The sequence below is a fragment of the Bufo gargarizans genome, chromosome 8 (genome assembly GCF_014858855.1).
Source record: "Bufo gargarizans isolate SCDJY-AF-19 chromosome 8, ASM1485885v1, whole genome shotgun sequence".
Classification (NCBI taxonomy): Eukaryota; Metazoa; Chordata; class Amphibia; order Anura; family Bufonidae; genus Bufo; species Bufo gargarizans.
The window spans coordinates 48,673,854-48,697,738 of record NC_058087.1 but is presented as its reverse complement, the minus strand read 5'-3'; the positions used below and the strand labels follow the sequence as shown (position 1 = coordinate 48,697,738).

Below are 23,885 nucleotides of genomic sequence, written 5' to 3'. Positions count from 1 at the left end.
GTCGTCTCATGCGTAACGTGACGTTACTGTTATTCAGAGCGTGTGAAAGGGGCCAAATTGAAACAGCAAGTAAATTGCAAAGTTAAATGGGGAAATACGTTAAGGCTATCTAACCAATGTTTTAGGCCTTGGATTACCTTTAAGGCCTGGTTCTCATCACCTTTTTTTTTGTTCTTTTGATCCAACAGAAGAACAGAAAAAAGAAATGGATCCATTATTTTTATCCGTTGTGATTTTTGTCAGTTCCGTCTGAGATCCGTTATTTTTGACGCCATACAGGACATTTTCCCCTCGTCAAAAATAACTAAACTTTGACAGAACTGACAAAAACGGAAGCAAAGTGAGCCCAACGGATGCTTAAAGGATCCATTTAAAAAAAAAAAAAAATTCTGTTCTTCTGATAGATCAGATGAACGGTGAAGTGACCCAGGCCTAGGATCGTTATGGACAGACAAGTCGGAGACAGGGAATAGGTAACATTTCTTTTATTTACATCACAAGAGTAACACGCTGCCATCATGTGGTAGAAAATACTGCACTGCTAAGAAAGTTCAAATCCAACATCCTTGTCACAGAAAAAAAAAATACACAGTCAGTGGAAAAAGTAGATAAAAAATAGCAAACAATATAAAATAAAAAGGAAAAAACAAAATCAGTGTTCAGCTTCTACAGAGGAACAGAAAAGTGGCAGAAAAACGCCCAGATTTCTGTAACAATGGGCTGAAACCTGACAAAGAAAATGCAGGTGAATGCAAAGTGTCCCAAAGGATTCATAGTTATAAAACTGTCAAGACAGATCTGCATGAAAGACCTGGTAAATGATGCATCAGATTCTCTAAAGTTTATAGTTTTATATATATTTATATTATGTATATATAATTATATACACACGCTTGTCACCCTCAGAATATGGAAAGTCACACCCCAGACACATATGTAATCCCTTTTTCCAGTCTGTATGAGAAAAGCTGGCCCCATTCAGGACGCAGCACACAAATCAACTCTTTGCTAGAGGGGTTTCATTTTCCTTCCTTTAAACACAGTGCGTTGGCAGCGTGGGGTGGGCATGGTCACACCCCCATGTAAAAAATAAAAATAAAAAAGGCAGCGATTGCTCCTGCCCGTTATGAGAGGGTCACCTCCGAAGTAAACATACAGTCACAGACAGACAAAAGGTGGCAGCTCATAGCCATGAAATGTCAGGGGAGGAGACGGGCAGGCAAACCTATTCATTGTCTTCTATTATGTCAGGTCATAAGTGTTTCTGATGATGCTGGGAATAATAAAAAACACAAATAGGGAAAAGGGGATGGGGAGACTTGCTGGCACCACCTGAACTAGTCATTCTCATGGTGACAATAAAAGAACATTGGAGTAACATTATCTGTACTGCCAAAACTGCACCATCTCCAAAGGGGCGCACTCCACAAATCACTAGCACCCTATGAACATAGCGATGGTCACTACGACTGGAGAACGCACAGCAGACCACCTTAAGAAATAGGAAACAGCACATGATAGAACAATATGGCAGAGAAGGCGTGCAAACGGATGCAAGGGACTTAAGTATCGAACATGCTCTCTGGCTGCTAAGAGAAGGTGCACAGTGTCTACCACAGGGCCGTAGCCTCTACTACCTGCCCCTTATAGTGTTTTAGTCTAGAAACTCATATATGCTCATGCCATTACAGGCACAAAGTTGCAATACTAATGCAATTCCTTGCACCAGCGCCACCTTCTTTCTATGTAAAATGTCCACTCATCTCCATATCCCTGCGTACATTGAGCAGGAATATGTTTTTTTTTTAATTCATGCCATGTTCAAATATATTTGCAGACAGTTAATGTTTACTTAAAGGGGTTGTTCAGCATAAGAAAAATTGGATATTTTTTTGTTTTAACAGAAACAAAGCCACTCCTGTCTATACGCTGTGTCTGGTATTAGAGCGTATCGGCGGGGTGGTGCAGTTTCTGGAAAAAAACTTTTTTAAAAAACTTTTTTTCCCTACTACTGGACAAACCCTTTTTTTTTATTTAAATATAGAAAATAAAAACACTCAGCCTAACACAATACTCTGAGATTGAGCCACATAAAATAATAAAACAAGTGCCTTTCTCAATATGAGGTACAGTCAACTCCCCCATATTCTCTGCCCTTTCCTTTCCGTCTCGCACAGCAATGTGACCGACTACACAACATAGGGCTGAGCTGTGCTTGATTCATGCAACCTCAAAGTATATAGTAAAATCTAGAAAAATAGATTCATATATATATATTTCTATATATAATTATCTTTATATATATTTTATTTTTTATCTATAGGGAGGTCAATGCCCAGAAATAGGAGTGTGGCCCCTCCCTTGCACACACAAAATGATACATGTGTAAAACATGGAATGAGTGGAAATGTAGCGTGTGCAGGGTATAAAAAAATATAACAAAGGAAATAAAGCAAGGAATGAAATTCAAAGTGAAAGAAAAGGGTAATGTCTAGGAAAGTAGCCCCCGATGCACCTCCGACATCACCAGAGAAACGGACCCACTTTTTGCATGCCAACTGTATGACGCCCACTACGAAACCGGAAAACACTTCTTGGGAGCTTGAAAGATACCCTGTAAAGTTATCAACTATCCGAGCTCTGAAAGATGTATTCGGTATAGAATTTATGAATAATAATAATAATAAAAAACATTCCAGCATAAAGCCTGGTTATGATGCGGTCTCTAGCAATGGATATGACTATTTTGGATGTTTGTGTAATACAAACAATGTGGAAATGTGTTGTCCGGCACATGAATGGACTACAATCAGACACCTGTATACACCTTTCAGAGACAGTCCAGTGTACCCTCTGTCTAGGCGTACATGCCATAAGCATGCGTAATACATCAGGACCTTAAATGCAAGAAATTCAATGCAGAGCAGTCAAAACCTCATGAGCTTAGGTGACATTGATGACAATACTTTGCATGTAGTTTTGGGCTCAGAAGGCAAAAAAAATGGGTGCATATGAAGCGGAGGAGGGGACTGCAAGTACCACACACAGTGAGACCAAAAAAATAAAAATAAAAAGACTGTTTGGTGCAGTGCGGTGCTGTTTTGTGCAGTCACAGGCTGTAGTGTAGTTACAGAACGGCCATGAAATTAATAATAAATACACACAGTAAGGGCACAATGTGAAAGTCCCGACACACAGAGCAGGGGCACTCGGAGGCCCCCTGGCTATCACTCCGAAACATGTCATGTGTTACCAGGACAGGAAACAACATATGTAAAGGTGCAGCCTGCAGCACAGTCCCTGGAGAACCCTTCAAAACACAGCCAAATCCAAGAAGCAGCTGTCGAGGAACACAGGAAAACTGCTGCTGCTAGGCAGCACGGCGCTGTTCCCCTTACGGTAAGGGGGTTCATCCCAGGAATCTGTTAGGCAATGGGTGCGAGTCACATGCTGCTGGAAAATTCAGCCACAACTCTCAGTATGGATAATAAGTGCTATATTGAGGTTATATCCAAGACTGAGAGCACCCTGCTCCCTACATGCAATCCCAGGAGCAAGGCTCACGTACAGTACATTGTTGGTCTCCTTAAGAAAATAAAAGTCTCAGTAACAGCTCTCTGATCTGGTAACAAGTGAGGTAAGGTGTTCCCCCCCCCCGTTACCCAAGTACAACCGGAGGAGCGCTCCTAATCAGTCTTTATGGTCGTCCTTCCATCGCCCCCGACACCATCCCCACATCGCAGATACATACAGGAAGTCTCGGTGGGAAGATCAGAGGGCGTTATTTGGAATCTAAATTATCCCCCGAAAAAAACTAAAAAAAAATAAAAAATACCTAAAAAAAATAAAAATACCACGAGAAACATTCCTCACATTAAAAAAAATTAACGTGAATAAAGCTTTGAATTACTACTAAAAATGAAATGGGAACTGGAAATGAACTGCTTGATGGCTGCGATGAGCTTGCTCAAAGAGTTTTCCCCAACGTGATATAAAAAAAAAAAAAAAAAAAGCCATTTAAAAAGGAATTGGCGCAGGCAGTGCATGCTACCTGCACAGTGAGAGGCCATATCCTCCATCTCCACATGGTGAAATGCACCTAAACAAAATACATCGTCAGTTGCCATTAAAGTTTCTGTTTGCAGAGACCAGTTCACAGGTGAGGACACAGTCCGGTCATCGTATGTTTTTTACGACATGCAACTTGAGAAATGAAAAAAAAAAAAGAATACAAAGACGACTGCCGTTAGCCATCACTACCACGTCATAGCATCGGATCAATGAGAGCACACAAGGGCTCGTGTAACGTTACTCCACATCTTCTGTGGGTTACAGATGTTATATTAAGGCAAGTCCTTCAACTCCTTAGAAACAATAAAGGAATAAAACCATTCAAATGGAAAAAAAAAAAAAGTGTGTTCCATCCATGGACAAGGCACAATCCTTCCTCCCGCTTCTGTTCCAGAGTCAAACGTCCCCCATTGTGATAAACAGGCTCCAGAGGATCTCTTTAGTCCACTGCATATACCCCATTATGAAGAAAAAAAAACATTTGAAAAACAGGCTAAACCGAGTGGTTTATACAAGTGCCCGCGCAGCATGGTCACCCTCCTTTCAGCGCACACCGGATCCTTCTAAATCTGCTGCAGAAAGTTAAAGCACCAAAACTGTTTGTGAGGACACCTGCAGAGGTCACTTTATCCTTGTTTTTCTTTGAATTAGTATTTGTTAAAAAAAAAAAAAATCATGAAGAAAATAAAATATTTTTGGCAAGAGCTGCCAGTGGCTCCTGAAAGAGCAGTGCCTCTTGCATCCAGGAACGGCACAGTGCGGCTGTGCATTGTACAGTGCGCTGCCATTTGTGGTTCTGTGGATGTGATGTACACAGAGTTCTTTACATCCATGTCGCTGCTCGTCTTCCTGCAGACAGAGCACAGGCGGAGAAATTGGAGGGGGCAGCCCCCAACAAATGTACGGAATTACACAACGGACAATCACCAGTCACTTTGCTACAGTGGGGGTTCTTCATCCATCGGTTCATCCTCAGTCCTAGAATGGAAGAAGAAAAATGCTCAGCAAAAGATGTAAATAAAATCGGGCAAATACTCAAGATAACACTTTTTTTCCATGTCCGTTCCGGTTTTTTTGCGGCCCGTAAGAGGAACAATTCGATTCAACGGGTCCGCAAAAAAAACGGAAATTACTCAGTGTGCATTCCATTTCCGTATATCCGCTCCGCAAAAAAAGATAGAACGTGTCCTATTCTTGTCAATTTTGCGGACAAGGATAGGCATAGTTATAATGGTTCTGCAAAAAAATGGATGCAATACAGATGTCACACGGATATCAGCCGTATTTTTTGTGGATCCGTGTTTTGTGGACCACAACATATATTACGGGTGTTGTGTATGAGCCCTTAGTGCCAAATAACACAGTGCTGCCAAACTATAACCTGCTTCCTACAGCTGTGGAGGTGGTCACTTCTGGCAGAGAACAGCCTGCCGGAGTTCACTGGATCCGGCATTGCTGGATTCAACAGATCGCCACCGGATCTGTATTGACTATAATGGGATCCGGCCACTTTCCGGCATAAATGCTGTGTTTCAGGCGGATGAAAACAGTTGCATTCAGCGGTTTTTGGTCTGGCCGTCAGCGGGAACATCTTGATGGAGATGTGAATGTGGCCTTAGACTTTCATTGCATCCTTGTATGGCATTTTTATTATTTTACTGTTAAAGAACATATATTAGTAATGTTTAATTTAAGGGGGTCTGTAAAATGAGATACCCTCCAATCACCAGATCAAAGCAGCTATAACCATGGGCATTTCAGCAAATGAAGGCCACCCAAAATGACATGTCTAAATAACATGTTAGAAGATTAAACTGTATCTCCACAGTTGTCTTAGATCCTCATGTACATTACTTATGTAAAACTTTCCTTCAAAGTTCCTTTCATCTGTGCTGCAAAGCTCCCCTTCCTTGTAATTCATGTACACAAAGCTATGACCGATAAATTGGAGCTGCAGTCCTGTACCTCTCTCTACAAGCCTCCTACAATAATTCAGATTACTCTGGACACTCCCCAGTCTCCTCTTGCACTGCAGAGAGCACCTGCATGAACCAGTGCAGAGGCTGCTGTAATCACAGGCCTTTATTTACCAACAAGTTCTCTGTGCAAACAGACAGCTTGCATTTCCCAGCCTCTCTCAGCAGAGATCAAGAAAAAGGCTGCAGTAATTGAAGTCTCCTCCAACTCTGTCCTTTAGGCCTCATGAACACTACCGTATTTTTGGTCCACATCCAATCTACATTTTTTTGCGGGAAAGATGCAGACCCATTCATTTCAAAGGACCCGCAAAAAAAATGTTGACAGCATACCGTGTGCTGTCCGCAACCATATCTATTCTGCTGTTCCACAAAAAAGAACAGTCCTGCAGACTAGAATAAGCATTTTTAATACAGTGCAGGATGGACATAACGGGAAATTGTGGAACACACGGCCTGTATCCGCGATTGGCAGACTGCAAAACAGATATGGTCGTGTGCATGAAACAGTACCCAAATGAATGGAGCCTGCATCCTGGCTGTGCTTGGTGTTGCAGCTCAGGTCCATTCACTTGACCGATGAATGAGACATCACTGATCTAGGAAGAGACCTCAGCTCTAAAAAGAGCACTGTGACCTCTTCCAACAGCTGATAGATGGGGGTGCCGGGAGGCAGTCCCCCACCAATCAGATATTGATGACCCTTCCTGAGGACAGGTCATCAATGTTCTATGCAGCAAGACAGCTTCATTACTACATACATAAACTTTCTGCAATGCTCACCTTCGCTCTGGATGGACGCCCACAGACAGGGACGCCATCGCCGTCACCGCGTCCGCTTCTTCACTCTCGCATTTCTGAGCCTCAACAAGTGAATATGAGACGGAGGAGGAAAGTTGATGCAGACAAGGCCAGTATTCACCTTCAGAAAATAAAACAAAATTTGTAGGTAAAATAGGGTGCCATACAATAAAGACTTTGGGGGGAAGGCGTTGCCATTATTTGTGCCAAATTTATCAAACATCACATATTGGGGGATTTTTACCAAATTCCAGCCTTTTACGCTTGTCTTTGAAATCTCCTGTGCTGTAGGAGGATGCAAATAATTTATGACGAGGCATGGGACTCGACATAAATTAGACACATCTTCTAGAAGTCCATGTGCCAGAACGAAATCTATGTCAGCTCAGAGCTGCCATTAATTTGTGCACGAATAAAGATAAATGTATCGGGCCCTCGCACCATGCCCTCTTTTCAGGAAAGATGCAAGGGAGGCGCAGAACTGCTATATGCAACAAATTTTGGCACAACTAGCTTTTAAAAAGTTGCACATATTTGGTTGTCAAAAAATGGTGCAGGCAGATAAATCTCCCCACTGTTTGATAAATTTGGTGCATCTTTAAGAATAACACTTCTGTCTAGCGATGTTACTCCACTTTTTATGCCACCCGCTACTAGTACGAGACTGACATTTTGTCACATTTGTTAAAATTTGACATATACCTACTCTCATATCTAACAAGACCCACTTTTCAATAGTGATGAGCGAAAGTCATAAAATGTAAAAAAAATTAACAAAAAAACATGGTGTGCTCCAAAGTTTGCGTCTTTTGTTACTTAAAAAAAAAAACATTCAGTATCGCTAGTAATAAAAAAAAAATAAAAAAAAAAAATTGTCAAAAAATAAATAAATAAATCACATTTTGTCTTATTCGGGCCAGTGGGCAATCAGTGGGAGTACTGAGCAAAGTGTGAGTGTGTCTAATACAGGTTGTAACCGAGAAGTACAGCACTGCAATGTATTTGTTACTGTGTTCAACTTTTAATACAGATCCTAGCTTTAGGGGTCAATACATGAGTAGTTGTGCGATACAGTCACAGAGTGACCATGATAATGGGTTATTTAAAGGGAACCTGTCACCATGAAAAAGCAGTATAATCTGCAGGGGCGACATGTCATAGAGAAGGAGGAGCTGTGCAGATTGATATATAGTTTTAAGGAAAAAGTCCCGAATTTGCAGGAACTGGCCCTAATTTTCAGATATAGTCCCAGTAAGTTCAGGCTTCATACAACTCCACCTGCCTGGTCGGTGTGTCCCTCAGATCGGCAGATGCCGATGTCCTAGGCGGAGTTGAAAGAAGATAGGATATTGCATAGGAGGGAGGCGTTAATTTAGGTGCAAGAGGAGGCACTAGGAAGAAGAGGCTCCTGGAACCATTAATCACTCCCTGCTAGGCACTTTGAGGCTCCTTAGCATACCAAACAAAGTAAATTTTTTGGCGTTTGGAAATATGGATAACCCTAAAAAAGGTACAGTTTTAATTAGGGTAGACAGAACTACAGTGCATTGCCATAGTTCAAATACAGTGGAAGTGGTTGAGAGATTCTCTTTAAAGTCCATGGGAAGACAGCAGAGTGCTGTAACTGGTAATCTACATCAGTCCAATGGACCTGGAATAGGGTGCCAGCGTCCAAACTTCACCGCCACTCCACTAAAGCTCTATTCAATACAAGACCCCCGTTATCTTCTATGTCTCTGTATCTATGTGATTGATGGAAGTCCCAGCAGAGGGTATCAAAGCAGAGAGACACGTATTACCTGAATTCTGTGGATAGGTGATAAACATTTCTCCTCAAAACAGCTCTTTAAATTAGGCTGCCATTGACAGTTTAATGTTCATGGATTTATAAACTTATCAGAAATGCAGCCTGGAGTTGAAGCACCTAACCTGCTCCCACAGCCCAATGTTCTCTTGTAAGGTCTGGATGCTCCTTGTGGAGATCCAACCAGTAGGGAGACTTTACAGTAATGTTCTCCACTAAAAAGTAACATTAGCTCTCCTTCAGAAGGATGGCTACCTTAAAGTCCCTTTCAAACGAGCGAGTTTTCCGAACGGGTGCAATGCGTGACGTGAACGCATAGCAACCGCACTAAATCCTGACCCATTCGTTTCAATGGGTCTGTGTACATGAGCGTTGTTTTTCACGCATCAGTTCTGCGTTGCGTGAAAATCGCAGCATGTTCTATATTCTGCGTTTTTCACGCAGCCCTGGCCCCATAGAAGTGAATGGGGCTGCGTGAAAAACGCATTGCATCCGCAATCAAGTGCGGGTGCGATGCGTTTTTCACTGATGGTTGCTAAGAGATGTTTGTAAACCTCCAGTTTTTTATCACGCGCGTGAAAAATGCATCAAAACGCATTGCACCCGCACGGAAAAAACTGAACAACTAAACGCAATCGCAGACAAAACTGACTGAACTTTCTTTCAAAATAGTGCGAGTTTCACTGAACGCACCCTAAACGCATCTGGACCTAATCCGTCACGCTCGTGTGAACCCAGCCTAAAGGTCAGAAGAACCTTAAAACATGACTAGGGTTATTAGCTAAACCTGAGAGACCCATCGGTGGAAAGCAGAGTTGTGTCAGTACATCGTAGTTGTGTGTGAGATGCCATGTAAAATGCCGCCATGTTACGGTATATGACTGGTCAGGGTTGACAAGGTTTAAGGAAGAGACAGACAGAAGCTGTCCGCTGCAGCCTCCATTCATTTGCCTGACTCCTCTTTATTTCTCTGGTATATTGAGGGGCAGATACTGAATATAATTACTACACCTTTAAAGAAATTCTACAGACATTTCAGACCACACATCATAAATAACATATCTGCCTCATGCAGTTCTATACTTACTCTGGATCTGAATGACTTTCTCCATGGAGCTCACGGCGTTGCCGTTTGGTCTCTGCTGTAACACAGCCTCGGGGAGCGGCTCCAACTGTTCATATACAAGCAGAAGAAAGCTTCACGTTAATGTCTCCTCAGTGAAACAGGGGCCTAAGCCATCATTGCTGCATCATTTTCACCAGAAAAGCCCATTTAAAGGGGCATTCCAGCACAAAGAGAGGGGTCCCGCATTATGTAAGAAAAAAATAAAATAGTTCTACTTGCCTCACCGATTCCCCAATGTTCCCAAGGTCCCAGCTGTGCTCCACCGCCTGTCTTGACACGGCAGGAAATGGCTGTAAATGCTGCTCAGCCAATCACTGACTGCAGTGATGACCTGTCTTAGCTAGTGATTGGCTAAGAGGCAATCCCAGCCACTTCCTGCTGAGTCAAGACAGTAGCAGGAGGAATTGAAGCACAGCGAGGACCACGGGGATAGCAGCGGCGGAGGATCGACAAACATAGCAGATAATATTAGCTCTCCTATGCACGAAGAAGGCAGGTCCTTCGTTCACACTCCTTTGCGTGTTCTCAGGGAAGCCGATTCTGATGAATGAAGTCCCAGGTAAAGTCGGTGCTTACGGATTACCATTTCGTCAGGAAAGTGCTATAATTCTACACAAGCAAGTCCCTGAGAGGAAAGGCCAAGCTTGTGTCAGAAGGGCTTGTCTCAAATTCCTTTTCATATTGAATGGGCACACTGGATAAATGTCTGACAGACGCGAGGCCCACCACTGGGACACTGGGACTTGGCTCTGCTTCTACAATGGGGTCCCTCCAACCCAATTGGGGACACAACAATCACAGGTGGTCAGGAATATGGATAAACAGCCAGGCTGACTGTGCTGCGTAATTTCCATAACTCCCATTAACTTGTATAGGAGTTACAGAAACCGCAGCAAAGGCCACTTGGCTGTTTCCGTCATCCCAACCGCATCCAGGACAAAGTCCTGAGTAACCACATCTACCAGACATTTATTGCATGTTATGCCATAAATGTCTGAGATGGAAATAACCTTTCAAAATGGGATTGCGATTACCCAAAAATTGGCTGCTTGGACACCTAGTAAAAGAGCCTTTATTGCCAGTGAAACAAGCAAAATGCTATTCAGTACCTTAAAAGAAAACTTATCCAGATTTAAAACTTGTCAAAATGATAGCCAAATAACACCTTAATGACATGAAAAAACATTTCAGTTCAAACACATTTTTATAGTATTTTATAGTATTTCAATTCTCTCCCAGTAGGTGGGGCTGCATTATCAGTTCTCCACCAGCAGGTGGCGCTGCATTATTTGTATAATATAACTGCCTACAGCATCAGAATGCTAGTTTGTGATTCTCCTTGGCATTCCTAAATGTCTTTCTACATGATCACATAACCAGTGCAGTGTGTGCACTGAAGAGTGCAGGCGGACTGTAAGCGGATTCAGCCGTACCGCCAAGTCACTAGCTGGTCTGACTCTTTATTGGCATTGTATTGCTGAAGTGATTTAAAGTGCAACTGTTTCAGGTCAGGTGCGCGTTAAGAAAATCAAGGTTGGATTCACACCGGCTCTGTGACATGGGGCCAGATGTAAATTTGTAGTGAAGTCCTATCCACGCAATGTGGCACAGGGCTGCAGATTTTATGGCACGCTATGCTTGGTGCTTTAGTGATGTTATTTAAAAAAAATCTAATGTCACTATCTATATTTGAAAAAAATAAATAAAAAAAATGTTAAATCCTGCAGTTTTTGCACTGGGCTACTAGGCCTAATAACAGGAAAAACTTGGGATGTCATTTAAGACCAGGCGTAGAAAATGGTAAATGAGACGGGCCATCTTCCCCGCCCACGTTTTTAGAAGTGGCGTGAGCGGACAGGGAAGAGTCGCAGATTGCAGCGCAAAGAACTTTTACGCCACATTCTTCGCCAGAAATACACCTCATATAGGCGCATTTCTGGTTAGTAAATTACCCCCTTGGTCTGTACAGATCACTTTTCATCATTAGCATAGGCAGAATAATGATGAGAGATATCCCCTATATATAGGTAACACAGGATCCACCAATCACAATAGGTGATATCACAGCTTATCTCCTCCCTCCTGACCTCTGCACAGGTCACAGAGCGTGCCTAGAAAACTCTCCCATAGAAGTCAGTGAGGTCTCCTCATGACCATAGTGTCTATGGCAGAAAAAATATAGGCGACACATTGCCTTTCATAGCAGCAGTCCAAGACAAGATGCCTAAAAATACACTGGAGCCAGCCGAAAAATATTTATGTATCTGAATATGACTTGGGCATTGACCATTATGTATAGTTAAAGCATTTCATTCTTCATCTTACCTCATTGCCAAGCAAAGCAGACACACAGGCTTCAGAAGCATCACAGATCGCTGTCAGATCATGGCCCCCCTCCAGGGCGAGGATAACACGATCTCCAGCCAACCCCATAAGCTGTTTTGTCAGGTATCCAAAACCTTGGGGAGAAAGGTTAAGTCATTAATGCTCTGCACTAGTGATGATCGAGCATGCTCGGCACATGGCGGTACTGGGCCGACTACCGCATGTGCTCGAGCACCATGCAGTTATGTACTGCCCTCACTGTAATGCCAGTAGCCATGTTGACTACTGGCATTACAGTGATTAGCTGGCCGGAAAGCATCAACGGGTGCTATATAGCATCCGATGACGCATGTTCGGCTCATTGTTAGTCAGGGAGGGCTGAGCATAGGAAGGGACAGAGTGTAGGGAGTGCAATTTAATATTTTGTTTTGTACAAAAACTTTTCATAGACCCAAAAGTCCTTGTAAGGACTATTGTGTGTGACAGCAGCAATATATGTTTGTAGCGCAACCTGCACCGTGTTCGGGAGAGCTGTGCATAGGAAGGGACAGACAGTGTAGGGAGTGTAATAGGAAGATTTTTTTATACAAAAAACTTTTCGGAGACCCAAAAGTCCTTTTAAGGACTATTGTGTGCGACAGCAGCAATAAATATGCGCTAAATACCGTGTAATAGGCCACTGCGGACAGTTAAATTATCAGCGCCACATGTCCTGTGTAAAGTGTGCACATCCCTAAAATATCAGTGACATCCAGTGCAGTTTTTCCCTAGACACTGCGAACTGTGACAATACCTGTGGTACCTGTCCTGTATAACGTTTCCTAATCACAAATACCTTTGTAAAATTTTTTGCGCATACACTTCCAAATCCTACGCTACTGTACGTGTGACATACTTTCAAGCATATATCACATTTAAAATGAAGAAGGTGAGCAGTAAGGGACGGGGAAGTGGCCGTGATGCTGATGGTGCACGCAGAGGCCGTGGCCCTGGGTGCGGAGAAACTGTGCCTGCTGCCAGAGCACAAGAAAAACAATCATTCACGATATCTAGCTTCATGTCCAAGTTTGCAGGGCGGCGCAGGACACCACTCTTAGGCTGGGTTCACACCTGAGCGTTTTACAGCGCGTTCCTACGCGCTGTAAAACGCTTAACAAGCAAGAACCAATGATCCCCCACATAACAGCGTCCTCCACAGATCCCCCAAATAATAGCGTCCTCCACAGATCCCCCACATAACAGCGTCCTCCACAGAACCCCCACATAACAGCGTCCTCCACAGAACCCCCACATAACAGCGTCCTCCACAGAACCCCCACATAACAGCGTCCTCCACAGAACCCCACATAACAGCGTCCTCCACAGAACCCCCACATAACAGCGTCCTCCACAGAATCCCCCACATAACAGCGTCCTCCACCGAACCCCCACATAACAGCGTCCTCCACAGATCCCCCACATAACAGCGTCCTCCACAGATCCCCCACATAACAGCGTCCTCCACAGATCCCCCACATAACAGCGTCATCCACAGAGTCCCTCCACATAACACACATAACAGCGTCCTCCACATAACACACATAACAGCGTCCTCCACAGATCCCCCACATAACAGCGTCCTCCACAGATCCCCCACATAACAGCGTCCTCCACAGATCCCCCACATAACAGCGTCCTCCACAGATCCCCCACATAACAGCGTCCTCCACAGATCCCCCACATAACAGCGTCCTCCACAGATCCCCCACATAACAGCGTCCTCCACAGATCCCCCACATAACAGCGTCCTCCACAGATCCCCCACATAACAGCGTCCTCCACAGATCCCCCACATAACAGCGTCCTCCACAGATCCCCCACATAACAGCGTCATCCACAGATCCCCCATAACTATGTCATACCCAGCCACGTCAGCGGCTCATATGGGAAAATCCAAGCAAATAGACCTCTAGCACAATTCCCTTAAAATATCGCATCGCATATCGTTCTCACAATTTGAAAAAAAAAAAAAACACACAGGAAATAGCTCCGCAGGAAGTCTCTTTTCATTGGACACCTCAAGGCAGTTTTTCATTGGATGCCTCTGTTGTCAATCACACAAACGCCCCAAAATACGCCTCAAAAACGCCTGTAAAATGCGCATACCGAATACGCTCAGGTGTGAACCAAGCCTCAATGTCAGACCAGTGCGACCAGGTGGTCGGTTGGATTGCAGCAGATAATGCTTCCAGTCGGTTAAGTCTTCCACCAAGTCCAGTCTCAGTAGCCAGGAGTCTGGTCAACACAATCCTCACCCTGATCCTCCTTCCTCCCACCATGTAGTCTGGCCAAACAAGTGATCCCACACTCGGATATTCCGAGGAGCTCTTTTCATTACTTGATTTGGCCCTCTCGCCAAGCACGCTTGAAGAGGGACATGAGATCTTGTGCCCCGATTCCCAACCTCTTGAGCATCTACAGTCACAAGAACATGATGGTGGGGATTGGCAATTAGTGTTTAATGAGGTAGATGATGATGAAACATAGTTGCCAATGAGTCAACCGCAATTACTGTCTCAAGAGGTTGATGAAGAGCATGAGACACAGTTGTCAATTACTGAGGTTGTGGTTAGGTCAACAAAATAAGGAAGATTATCAGAGTGAGGAAGTGGAAGAGGACTTGGTAATCGATGAGGTCACTGACCCAACCTGGGAAGGTGGAAAGCCTAGTGAGGACAGCAGTACAGAGGGGGAGGGATCTGCAGCACCACAACAGGCTGGAAGATGCAATGGGGTGGCAAAAGGGAAAAGGCGGGCCACACCAAACAGGCCCGCAACTGTTCCACGGAGCACCCCCTTGCGGAAATCTCCCTTGCCAAGCGGTAGATGTTCCGCAGTATGGCGCTTTTTTGAGGAAAGTGCGGACGACAAAAGAATAGTAGTTTGCAACCTGTGCCATACGAAAATGAGCCGGGGCGTGAACACTAGCAACCTCACCACCACCAGCATGATCCGCCACATGGCATCCAAGCATCGTAATAAGTGGGACAAACGCCTGAGTCCACAATCTGTGTCTGCGGGTCACACCACTGCCTCCTCTTCCCCTATGTTACGTGCTGGCCAATCCCCTGTCAAAGGTACAGGCCCGGATGCCTCCCGCCCTGCACCTGGACCTTCGCAAGCACCATCAGCGACCACATCCACGTCAGTGTCCCAGCGCAGCGTCCAAATATCCTTACCCCAGGTCTTTGAACGCAAGCGAAAATATCCAGCCACCCACCCACAGGCCATAACACTAAATGCGCAGCTTTCCAAATTACTGGCCCTGGAAATGTTGCCATTTAGGCTAGTGGACACTAAAACTTTCCGCAGCCCGATGTCGGCGGTCGTCTGGCGTTACGCAGTCCCCATCTGCCACTATTTTTCAATGTGTGCCGTGGCCGCCTTACACCAACATGTGTCCCATAACATCACAAGTTCCCTGACCAACGCAGTTACTGGGAAGGTCCACTTAACCACAGACACATGGACAAGTGCATTCGGTGAATGTTGTGGAGGCCGGGAGCGAGTTGTACTGACACCAAGGATTGTGGGCCCTACGTCGAACAGGGTTTTCGCCAGCACCTACGTTAGTGGCTCCCAACCCCACTTCTCCGCCTCCTCCTCCACTTCCATCTCCGATTTATCCGCATGCAGCACCAGTCAATCATCAGTCGGTAGCTGGAAGCAGTGTAGCACTGCAGTGGGGAAGCGGCAACAGTCCGTGCTAAACCTGATATGCTTAGGGGACAAACCGCACACCGCCGCAGAGCTGTGGCAGGGGATAAGAGACCAGCCTGTGCTGCGGCTCTCGCCACTAAACCTACAACCAGGCATGGTTGTGTCTGATAATGGCCGTAACTTGGTGGCGGCTTTGAAGCTCGGCAAGCTAAGACACATCCCATGCCTTGTCCACATATTCAACCTTGTGGTTCAGCAGTTTCTCAAAACCTACCCCAATTTGCCTGAGCTACTGGTGAAGGTGCTCCGCTTGTGAGCACATTTCCGCAAGTCATCGACAGCTTTAGCCGGTCTGTCAAAGCTGCAGCAGCGAATGAAATCGCCAGCTCACCAGCTGTTGTGCGACGTGAGCATGCGCTGGAACTCCACGTTCCACATGGTGGCCAGGCTTTGGGAGCAGTAGAGGGCGTAGTGAAATACCAGCTGCAACATGGTCGTTGCCTTTCCAGTCAGCTTCCGCTATTCACAAGCGAGGAGTGGGCATGGATGTCTGACCTCTGTGTGAGGTTTTAAGAAACTTTGAGGAATCAACACAGATGGTGAGCAGCGATAACGCTATTATCAGCGTAACCATCCCACTTCTGTCTCTACTGAAATTCTCTCTGCTCACAATTAAGACCGACGCTTTGCATGTGGAAGACGTGGAAATGGGGGAAGACATTACACAGGGTGATAGCCAGACCACCCTCAGTTCGTCTTCTTAGCGCAAATTGGACGATGAAGAGGAGGAGGAGGAGCAGGAGACGGTTGCCTCCGCTACAGAGGGTAGTACCCATGGAAGTTTAATTCCATCTGTTCAGCGTGGGTGGGCAGAAGAGGAGGAAGAGGATGAGGAGATTGAGAGAGATCCTCCTGGTGACGACAGTGAAGTCTTGCCTGTTAGTACTCTGGCACACATGGCTGACTTCATGTTAGGCTGCCTTTCCCGCGACAACACAGATTACTGGTTGTTCATCCTTTTCGACCCCCGCTACAAAGAGAACTTCTAATCTCTCATTCCTCTGGTGGAGAGGACGAGCAAAAACGGTGCAATACCAGAAGATCCTTGTTGAAAAATTGCTCCAAAAATTTCCATCTGACAACGCTGGTGGCAGAGTGCATAGTTCCTTGGCCAACCAGGAGGAGAGACAAGTGGAACACACAGCAGTTCCAACAGAGGCAGGGCAACACTCTCCGAAGCCTCGGACAGTTTCATTACATCCCGCCAGCACCTCACCTAGTGTCACAAGGAGGGAAAAGTTTTGGAAGACAGTGAAGGAGTACATAGCACACCGTGTCAGCGTCCTCAGTGCCTTACAACTACTGGGTGTCCAAGCTGGACACGTGGCACGAACTGGCGCTCTACGCCTTGGAGGTGCTGGCCTGCCCTGCCGCCAGCGTTTTGTCAGAGCGGTATTTAGTGCTGCTGGTGGCATTATAACAGATAAGCGCATCAACCTGCCAACTAAAAATACTGTCAGGTTGACTTTTATAAAAATAAACAAGGCCTGGATTGCCCCTGACTTCTCTACTCCACCAGAGGAAAGCGGCTGAACATAAAGGGACTTTAAATGTGTTGTTTATAAAGTACTGAATACACTGTATTAGGGCTGCAGTAAACAAATATTTTTGTAATCGAGTATTCTATCGATTATATTTCTCGATTCATCGAGTAATCCAATAAGAAAAAGCTACTTAAAATAACGTACGCAATTAGGTATGTATAAAGTTATTGGTTTGAAGGGGTTAATAACTTTATACATGCCTAATGCCAAGGTGCTTCCATTAACCCCTCCAAACCAATAACTTTATACATGCCCATTGGGTTTGGAGGGGTTAATGGAAGCACCTTGGCATTAGGCATGTATAAAGTTATTGGTCTGAAGAGGTTAATGAAAGTACCTTGGAGGTGCCTTCATTAACCCCTCTCTAAACCAATAACTTTATACATGCCAAGGTGGTGCTTGCAGCCTCCATTAACCACTCTCTCTCCATCTGCCTCCCCCCAGCCTCTGATCTGCTTGCCCCCGCCTCTGATCTGCCCCCCCCCCCAGCCTCTGATCTGGCTCCCCCCCAGCCTCTGATCTGCCTCCCCCCCAGCCTCTGATCTGCCTCCCCCCCCCCAGCCTCTGATCTGCCTCCCCCCCCCAGCCTCTGATCTGCCTCCCCCCCCAGCCTCTGATCTGCCTCCCCCCCCCCGGCCTCTGATCTGCCTCCCCCCCCAGCCTCTGATCTGCCTCCCCCCCCAGCCTCTGATCTGCCTCCCCCCCCAGCCTCTGATCTGCCTCCCCCCCCAGCCTCTGATCTGCCTCCCACCCCAGCCTCTGATCTGCCTCCCCCCCCAGCCTCTGATCTGCCTCCCCCCCCCAGCCTCTGATCTGCCTCCCCCCCAGCTTCTGATCTGCCTCCCCTCCCTCCCCCCAGCCTCTGATCTGCCTCCCCCAGCCTCTGATATGCCCCCTCTGGTAACACAACCCCCCCCCCCCTCCCTCCCTCCCCAGTATTAATCATTGGTGGCAGTGGCCACAGGGTCCCCCTCCTCCCCCCCATCATTGGTGGCAGTGTCAGTTCCGATCGGAGCCCCAGCAGTGTAATGCTGGGGCTCCGATCGGTTACCATGGGAGCCAGGACGCTGCTTAAGTCATAGGTCTGTGCGGCGCATTGCTAATGCTGTAAGCATTAGCAATCCGCCGCACAGACAGAAGGAGCGACCGCCGGCCACAGCGCACGTGGTATCTGCGCTGCTCTCTGCTCCTAACATACCATGGCAGCCAGGACTTAAGCAGCGTCCTGGCTGCCATGGTAACCGATCGGAGCCCAGCATTACACTGCTGGGGCTCCGATCGGAACTGACACTGCCACCAAGGATGGGGGGAGGAGGGGGACCCTGTGGGATATGGCCGGCACATTCATGGGGCGCAGTGGCCACGTCCCTCCCCTCCTCCGCGTCCCTCCCCTCCTCCTCCTACTTGGTCTTCAGCGGCAGCCACGCACAGTGGGGAGGGAGAGACTCCCTCCTCCTCCTTCCTCCGCTGTGCCGGCCGCTCAGTCCTGCCTCTCTGGCTCCGGAGGACACGGAAGCGGTGAGTGAGACGCTTAATTTCACTCCCGCTCCGTGATCTGAACGATTCCTCGATGCAGGGAAACTGCATCGATGAATTTTTTGACTCTATTTAATCGAGTTATTCGAATAATCGTTTCAGCCCTACACTGTATTCCCATGCACCCCTACCATCACAAACAAGGGCATATGGTTGAATCTTCCTTTTCGCATCCTGCTTCTCCTCTTCCATCATATCAACACATGCTTATTCGTAGCATGTAATGCCCTCGCACATATGCCCTTCGCATATAATATTTTACAGGGTCAGCTCAGCTGCAGGCCCTCATCACATATAATTTATTAAAGGGTCAGCTCAAAAGCAGGCCCTCGCATATGTTTTACAGGGTCAGCTCACCAGCAGGCCCTCACCTACAATCTTTTACAGGGTCAGCTCACCAGCAGGCCCTCACCTACAATCTTTTACAGGGTCAGCTCACCAGCAGGCCTTCACCTAAAATATTTTACAGGGTCAGCTCACCTGCAAGCCTGCACCTAATTATACCTAATAGGCAATTTGCGCAGATGCTGCCTTGCTTGGATGTGGTAGCCATAGCTGTTTCTCAGGCTCCCCCTTTGGAATCGAACGCTGATTCTCCGTTACCCATAGTCACCATGGTTTGCGCTGACAATAACATCGAAAGTTGATAGGCCAGACATACGAATGGATCGTCGCCGTCATGGGGCCCAGGTTATCTAGAGTCACCAAAGCGGCAGCAGGCCCTCGCCCCTAATGTTTTAGATGGTCAGATCAGCAGGCCCTTGCTCCAACTGTTTTTGAGGGTCACCAGCAGGCCATCAATCATAATTTTTCAAGGCTGCGTATGATGCCTTCCTTTATGTGTAATAAGGGGTGTATTGGAGTGCCGGTTCCTTGTCATTTTTGGCAGCCCTTTCCCTTAGTGCATAGGCTTTATGAGTGTAGGAGTCCCACTACCTGAACAATTGTACCACAATGTGAATGAGGCCCTCCTTTATGTGATATACAGGTTGTATCGGAGTGCCTCTCCCTTGTAATTTTTGGCAGCACTTGCACTTTATATAGAGGTAAATATACAGTAAAAGAATCTTTCCTAACAATTTTTTTTATCCAAAATCGATTTTATCTTTGGATTTATGCGTATTATTGTCAGTCTGTAAAAGTGGCGTACTACTCGGACTTCCAGGTCGCTGCTGGGAACGATGTTGCCCAAGATGCATCCAGACATCCTCCCCATGCTGTTCCCGAACCATTTTGGCTGGTGTTGAAATCAATTTCTGACCTTTTCCTATTAACCAGGCACCCTCTCCTTGGGGGTGCCTTGTTTTAATGCTCGGGTTCTCCCATTGAGTTCTATTATACTCTGCCCGAGCCCCCAAGTACTATGGTGCTCGATCAACACTACTCTGCATGCAGCGCGTTTTTTCTGGCCAAAAAAAGGACACCTCAGCAGAATCTGTCAAACCCCATTATAAGTCAGTGGGGATCATCGAGTGGAGCTGGTGTCAGTCATGTTTTAAGCATAAGCCACAAAGCAAATGTGACATTGCCTTAACAAGAACATATTCAAGGGGTTATCCCATTATTCATATAAACAAAATAAAAAATAGAGGCAGAGCTCCCCTCCCTTTCATTGCGCTGCGACATTGTCTTCAGGCTGGTATGTAGCTCAGGGGAAGAGTCCTTTCTGGTGCAGGTCTCTGTGTAACAGTCACAGATAGATATGGCTGGTGGCAGTTGAAGGATAGAACTGAGCATGTTCGACCAACTCTGTGGGTGGACGTGCACATTATACAAATTATATACCGGGGGGGGGGGGGGGGGGGGGGCACCATTATAATGAAGAGGTGGAGCATTTTTGTAACAGAAAGTAAATTACAAAAGTCACTATATTTTCATGCTGAATTATGTTAAAATAATAATTGATGTTGGCACTCTCTTTAAGTTAAGACATCATGTCCTCAACAACTTACATTTGGCAGAAACCATGTACCCTCCCAGAGGAGCTGGATGCCCTTCTACAGCATCGAAACCTGCAGACACCAGAACAACTTCTGGGGCAAACTCCTTAGCGATCGGCAGCACCACAGTCCTAAGGGAAAAAAAAAAAAAAAAAAATGTTTTCAAGACGCCCATTTATATATTTTACACACTTATATAACGCTACTATATTCCTTAGAACTTTACAGACATCAGCATCAAGCTATCCCCAAAGGAGCTCACCATCTAAGTTCCCTATCAGGATGTCTTTGGAGCGAGGGAGGAAACCGGAGTAACCCCACGAAAACACGGGGAGAACATACAAACTGTATGCAGATGAAAATAACACTTTGCTACAATGAATACCCAAAAATACCATAGATCTAAAAAAAATAAAGCACATGTTGACATAAAGGTGCCTGCACAATGTGCTGAACGTATCAAGCACTTCTTTTTGTAGCTATCCACTGTGTCACTACATGCCAGCCGGTGTTAGCATCCAGTGACACTCAAACGTGGGTCTACCATTGTCACAGTGGTCCAAAAGAGGGTGACCTAATAGAACTGGTCATATAGCCGATAACTATGAAGTCCACATGGAGTCACAGGCTACATATTAATTAGCATTTTTGTATCACTAATTAACATGGGGGAGCATTTAAAATCAACTCTAACAACTTTATCCTACCTGAAAGCGGCCAAGTACTCTGCATCACCCATGGGTGGATTTAAGCCGCCGGTAAAAGCCATGTTCACATTGAACCCCACACCAGCCCCAGTGCCGACCTGTACACAAAGGAACAAGTAAATACGGTTAATAAATCATAAAAAATATCAGTTCATACTAAATACTGAAGCGAGTTGGTCAAGTACACAATGTGGAGGCAGCTGTTCTGTGGTGGCTGAGTGGGGGGGGATCTGTCAGCCTCCACACACATTAGATCATCAGCAACTCCAAGCAAATAGGACATGATTAATGTGTACGGAGGCAAGAAATATGAAATCAAGAGCTGCTACATTATTTTCCATAAACTTTATTCATTTCAAATTAAAATCCAAAAACAGGTAAATGTCATCAAATGGTACACAGCTACGGCTATAGTAGGGAGCATTCACACTACCATATTTTTTGTGGTCCACAAACTACTAAAGGAACACTAAACCTAGAAATGAATCCTAGAAGCAAAACAGGACCTCACTGTTTGTCAGTGTGCAGCATTTTCTGCAGGATTCTGAGAATCTGCAGAGAACACAGAGGCTAATTTTCGGGCGATCTCTTCCATCTTCTGTTGGTGACTAGCTGAGGTGGAAAGGCTTAACAGTGTTGTTGTCCTGCTGCAGACAGGGCATAGGAGGGAGGCTCCTGCTGCAGACAGGGCATAGGAGGGAGGCTCCTGCTGCAGACAGGGCATAGGAGGGAGGCACCTGCTGCAGACAGGGCATAGGAGGGAGGCACCTGCTGCAGACAGGGCATAGGAGGGAGGCACCTGCTGCAGACAGGGCATAGGAGGGAGGCACCTGCTGCAGACAGGGCATAGGAGGGAGGCACCTGCTGCAGACAGGGCATAGGAGGGAGGCACCTGCTGCAGACAGGGCATAGGAGGGAGGCACCTGCTGCAGACAGGGCATAGGAGGGAGGCACCTGCTGCAGACAGGGCATAGGAGGGAGGGCACCTGCTGCAGACAGGGCATAGGAGGGAGGCACCTGCTGCAGACAGGGCATAGGAGGGAGGCACCTGCTGCAGACAGGGCATAGGAGGGAGGCACCTGCTGCAGACAGGGCATAGGAGGGAGGCACCTGCTGCAGACAGGGCATAGGAGGGAGGCACCTGCTGCAGACAGGGCATAGGAGGGAGGCTCCTGCTGCAGCCAGTTGTCTTACAGCCACGCACCAGACAGTGAGGAGGAGGAGGAGGAGGCATGGCTTAGCTCATGGGACACAGTGAAAATGTCTTCACATATTTCTCATTTTAATTGTAATATGAGACAAATCAGGACCAAGGGAAAGGATGGGACGAAGAAAGGTAACAGTTTCAGCATATTCTCTGTTTAGTGCACCTTTAATGGAAGAAAGTATTAGAACTGCTCATGCAGAAGGGCTCATGCACACAAATGCATACACACACTTTTTTTTTTTTTTTTTACAGGTCCATGCGATACCATTCATTACAATGGGGCTTGAACAAAATGGAAATCACTCCGTATGCATTCTGTGTCCGTATGTCCATTTATAGATAGAACATGTCCTGTTGTCCGTTTTGTGGACAAGGACAGGCACTGTTACAATGCCTCTGCAACACTGACGTCACACGGATGTCATCCGTATTTTTGGAGGATCTGTTTTGCAGACCGCAAAATACATACGGTCGTGTGCATGAGCCCTAAATCTGAACGTATCTAATGCCTATGGAGGCAACTGGCTGTCTGCCAAGTGCAACAGTCATATTCCTTTCACAGTGAATATCTCCTAATAAACATTGATATCATAGATGTCTAAATACCTCATCAGGTGCCCCACTGCCGGGGAAGAAGTTTCCGTCATCGTAGCGATGAAGTGATATGTAAAGGACACTAGGGTCTGCGTAGAAAGCCTGCTGGGTACCATTACCATGATGTACATCCTAAAACATACAAGTCAATGTTCTAACACCAGTTTGTTCCGATAACGTTACTCTGACAGTATAGATTTAGTAGCTGCTCACCCAATCCACAATCAAAGTTTTCCCAACATTGAACCTTTGCTGGAGAAGCTTCGCTGTTATTGCCACAGAATTGAAGTAGCAAAAACCCCTACAATGTAAGTGATACTGTTGAGAAAACAAGGCAATCCAGATTACCCCCGTAACCTTCCAGATGAGATTCTCAGGACAGAACTTACATTGGCGTGCTCTCTTCTGCATGGTGACCAGGAGGTCGAACCACAGCAAAGCCATTCTGCGACAAAGGAGAGAGGACAAAATCTGTTATTCACAGACATAGGTGTG

The 23,885-nt window shown here is 46.0% G+C and overlaps 1 protein-coding gene across 3 annotated transcripts in view; it reads right to left on the bottom strand.

The window, feature by feature from the left end:
* Positions 1-468: 468 nt before the first annotated feature.
* HDAC4 (histone deacetylase 4) overlaps positions 469-23,885 on the bottom strand; it is a 176,608-nt gene continuing 153,191 nt past the window's right edge. For all 3 annotated transcript variants that reach the window (XM_044302919.1, XM_044302920.1, XM_044302921.1), the window contains 9 exons: positions 23,780-23,835; positions 23,604-23,691; positions 23,403-23,522; positions 21,590-21,687; positions 20,895-21,013; positions 12,104-12,237; positions 9,740-9,824; positions 6,831-6,969; positions 469-5,049 (listed from right to left, as the gene is read on the bottom strand). In XM_044302919.1, the coding sequence (XP_044158854.1) occupies positions 5,010-5,049; positions 6,831-6,969; positions 9,740-9,824; positions 12,104-12,237; positions 20,895-21,013; positions 21,590-21,687; positions 23,403-23,522; positions 23,604-23,691; positions 23,780-23,835 (879 nt within the window). In that variant the 3' untranslated portion in view covers positions 469-5,009. The remainder of the gene's footprint in view (positions 5,050-6,830; positions 6,970-9,739; positions 9,825-12,103; positions 12,238-20,894; positions 21,014-21,589; positions 21,688-23,402; positions 23,523-23,603; positions 23,692-23,779; positions 23,836-23,885) is intronic.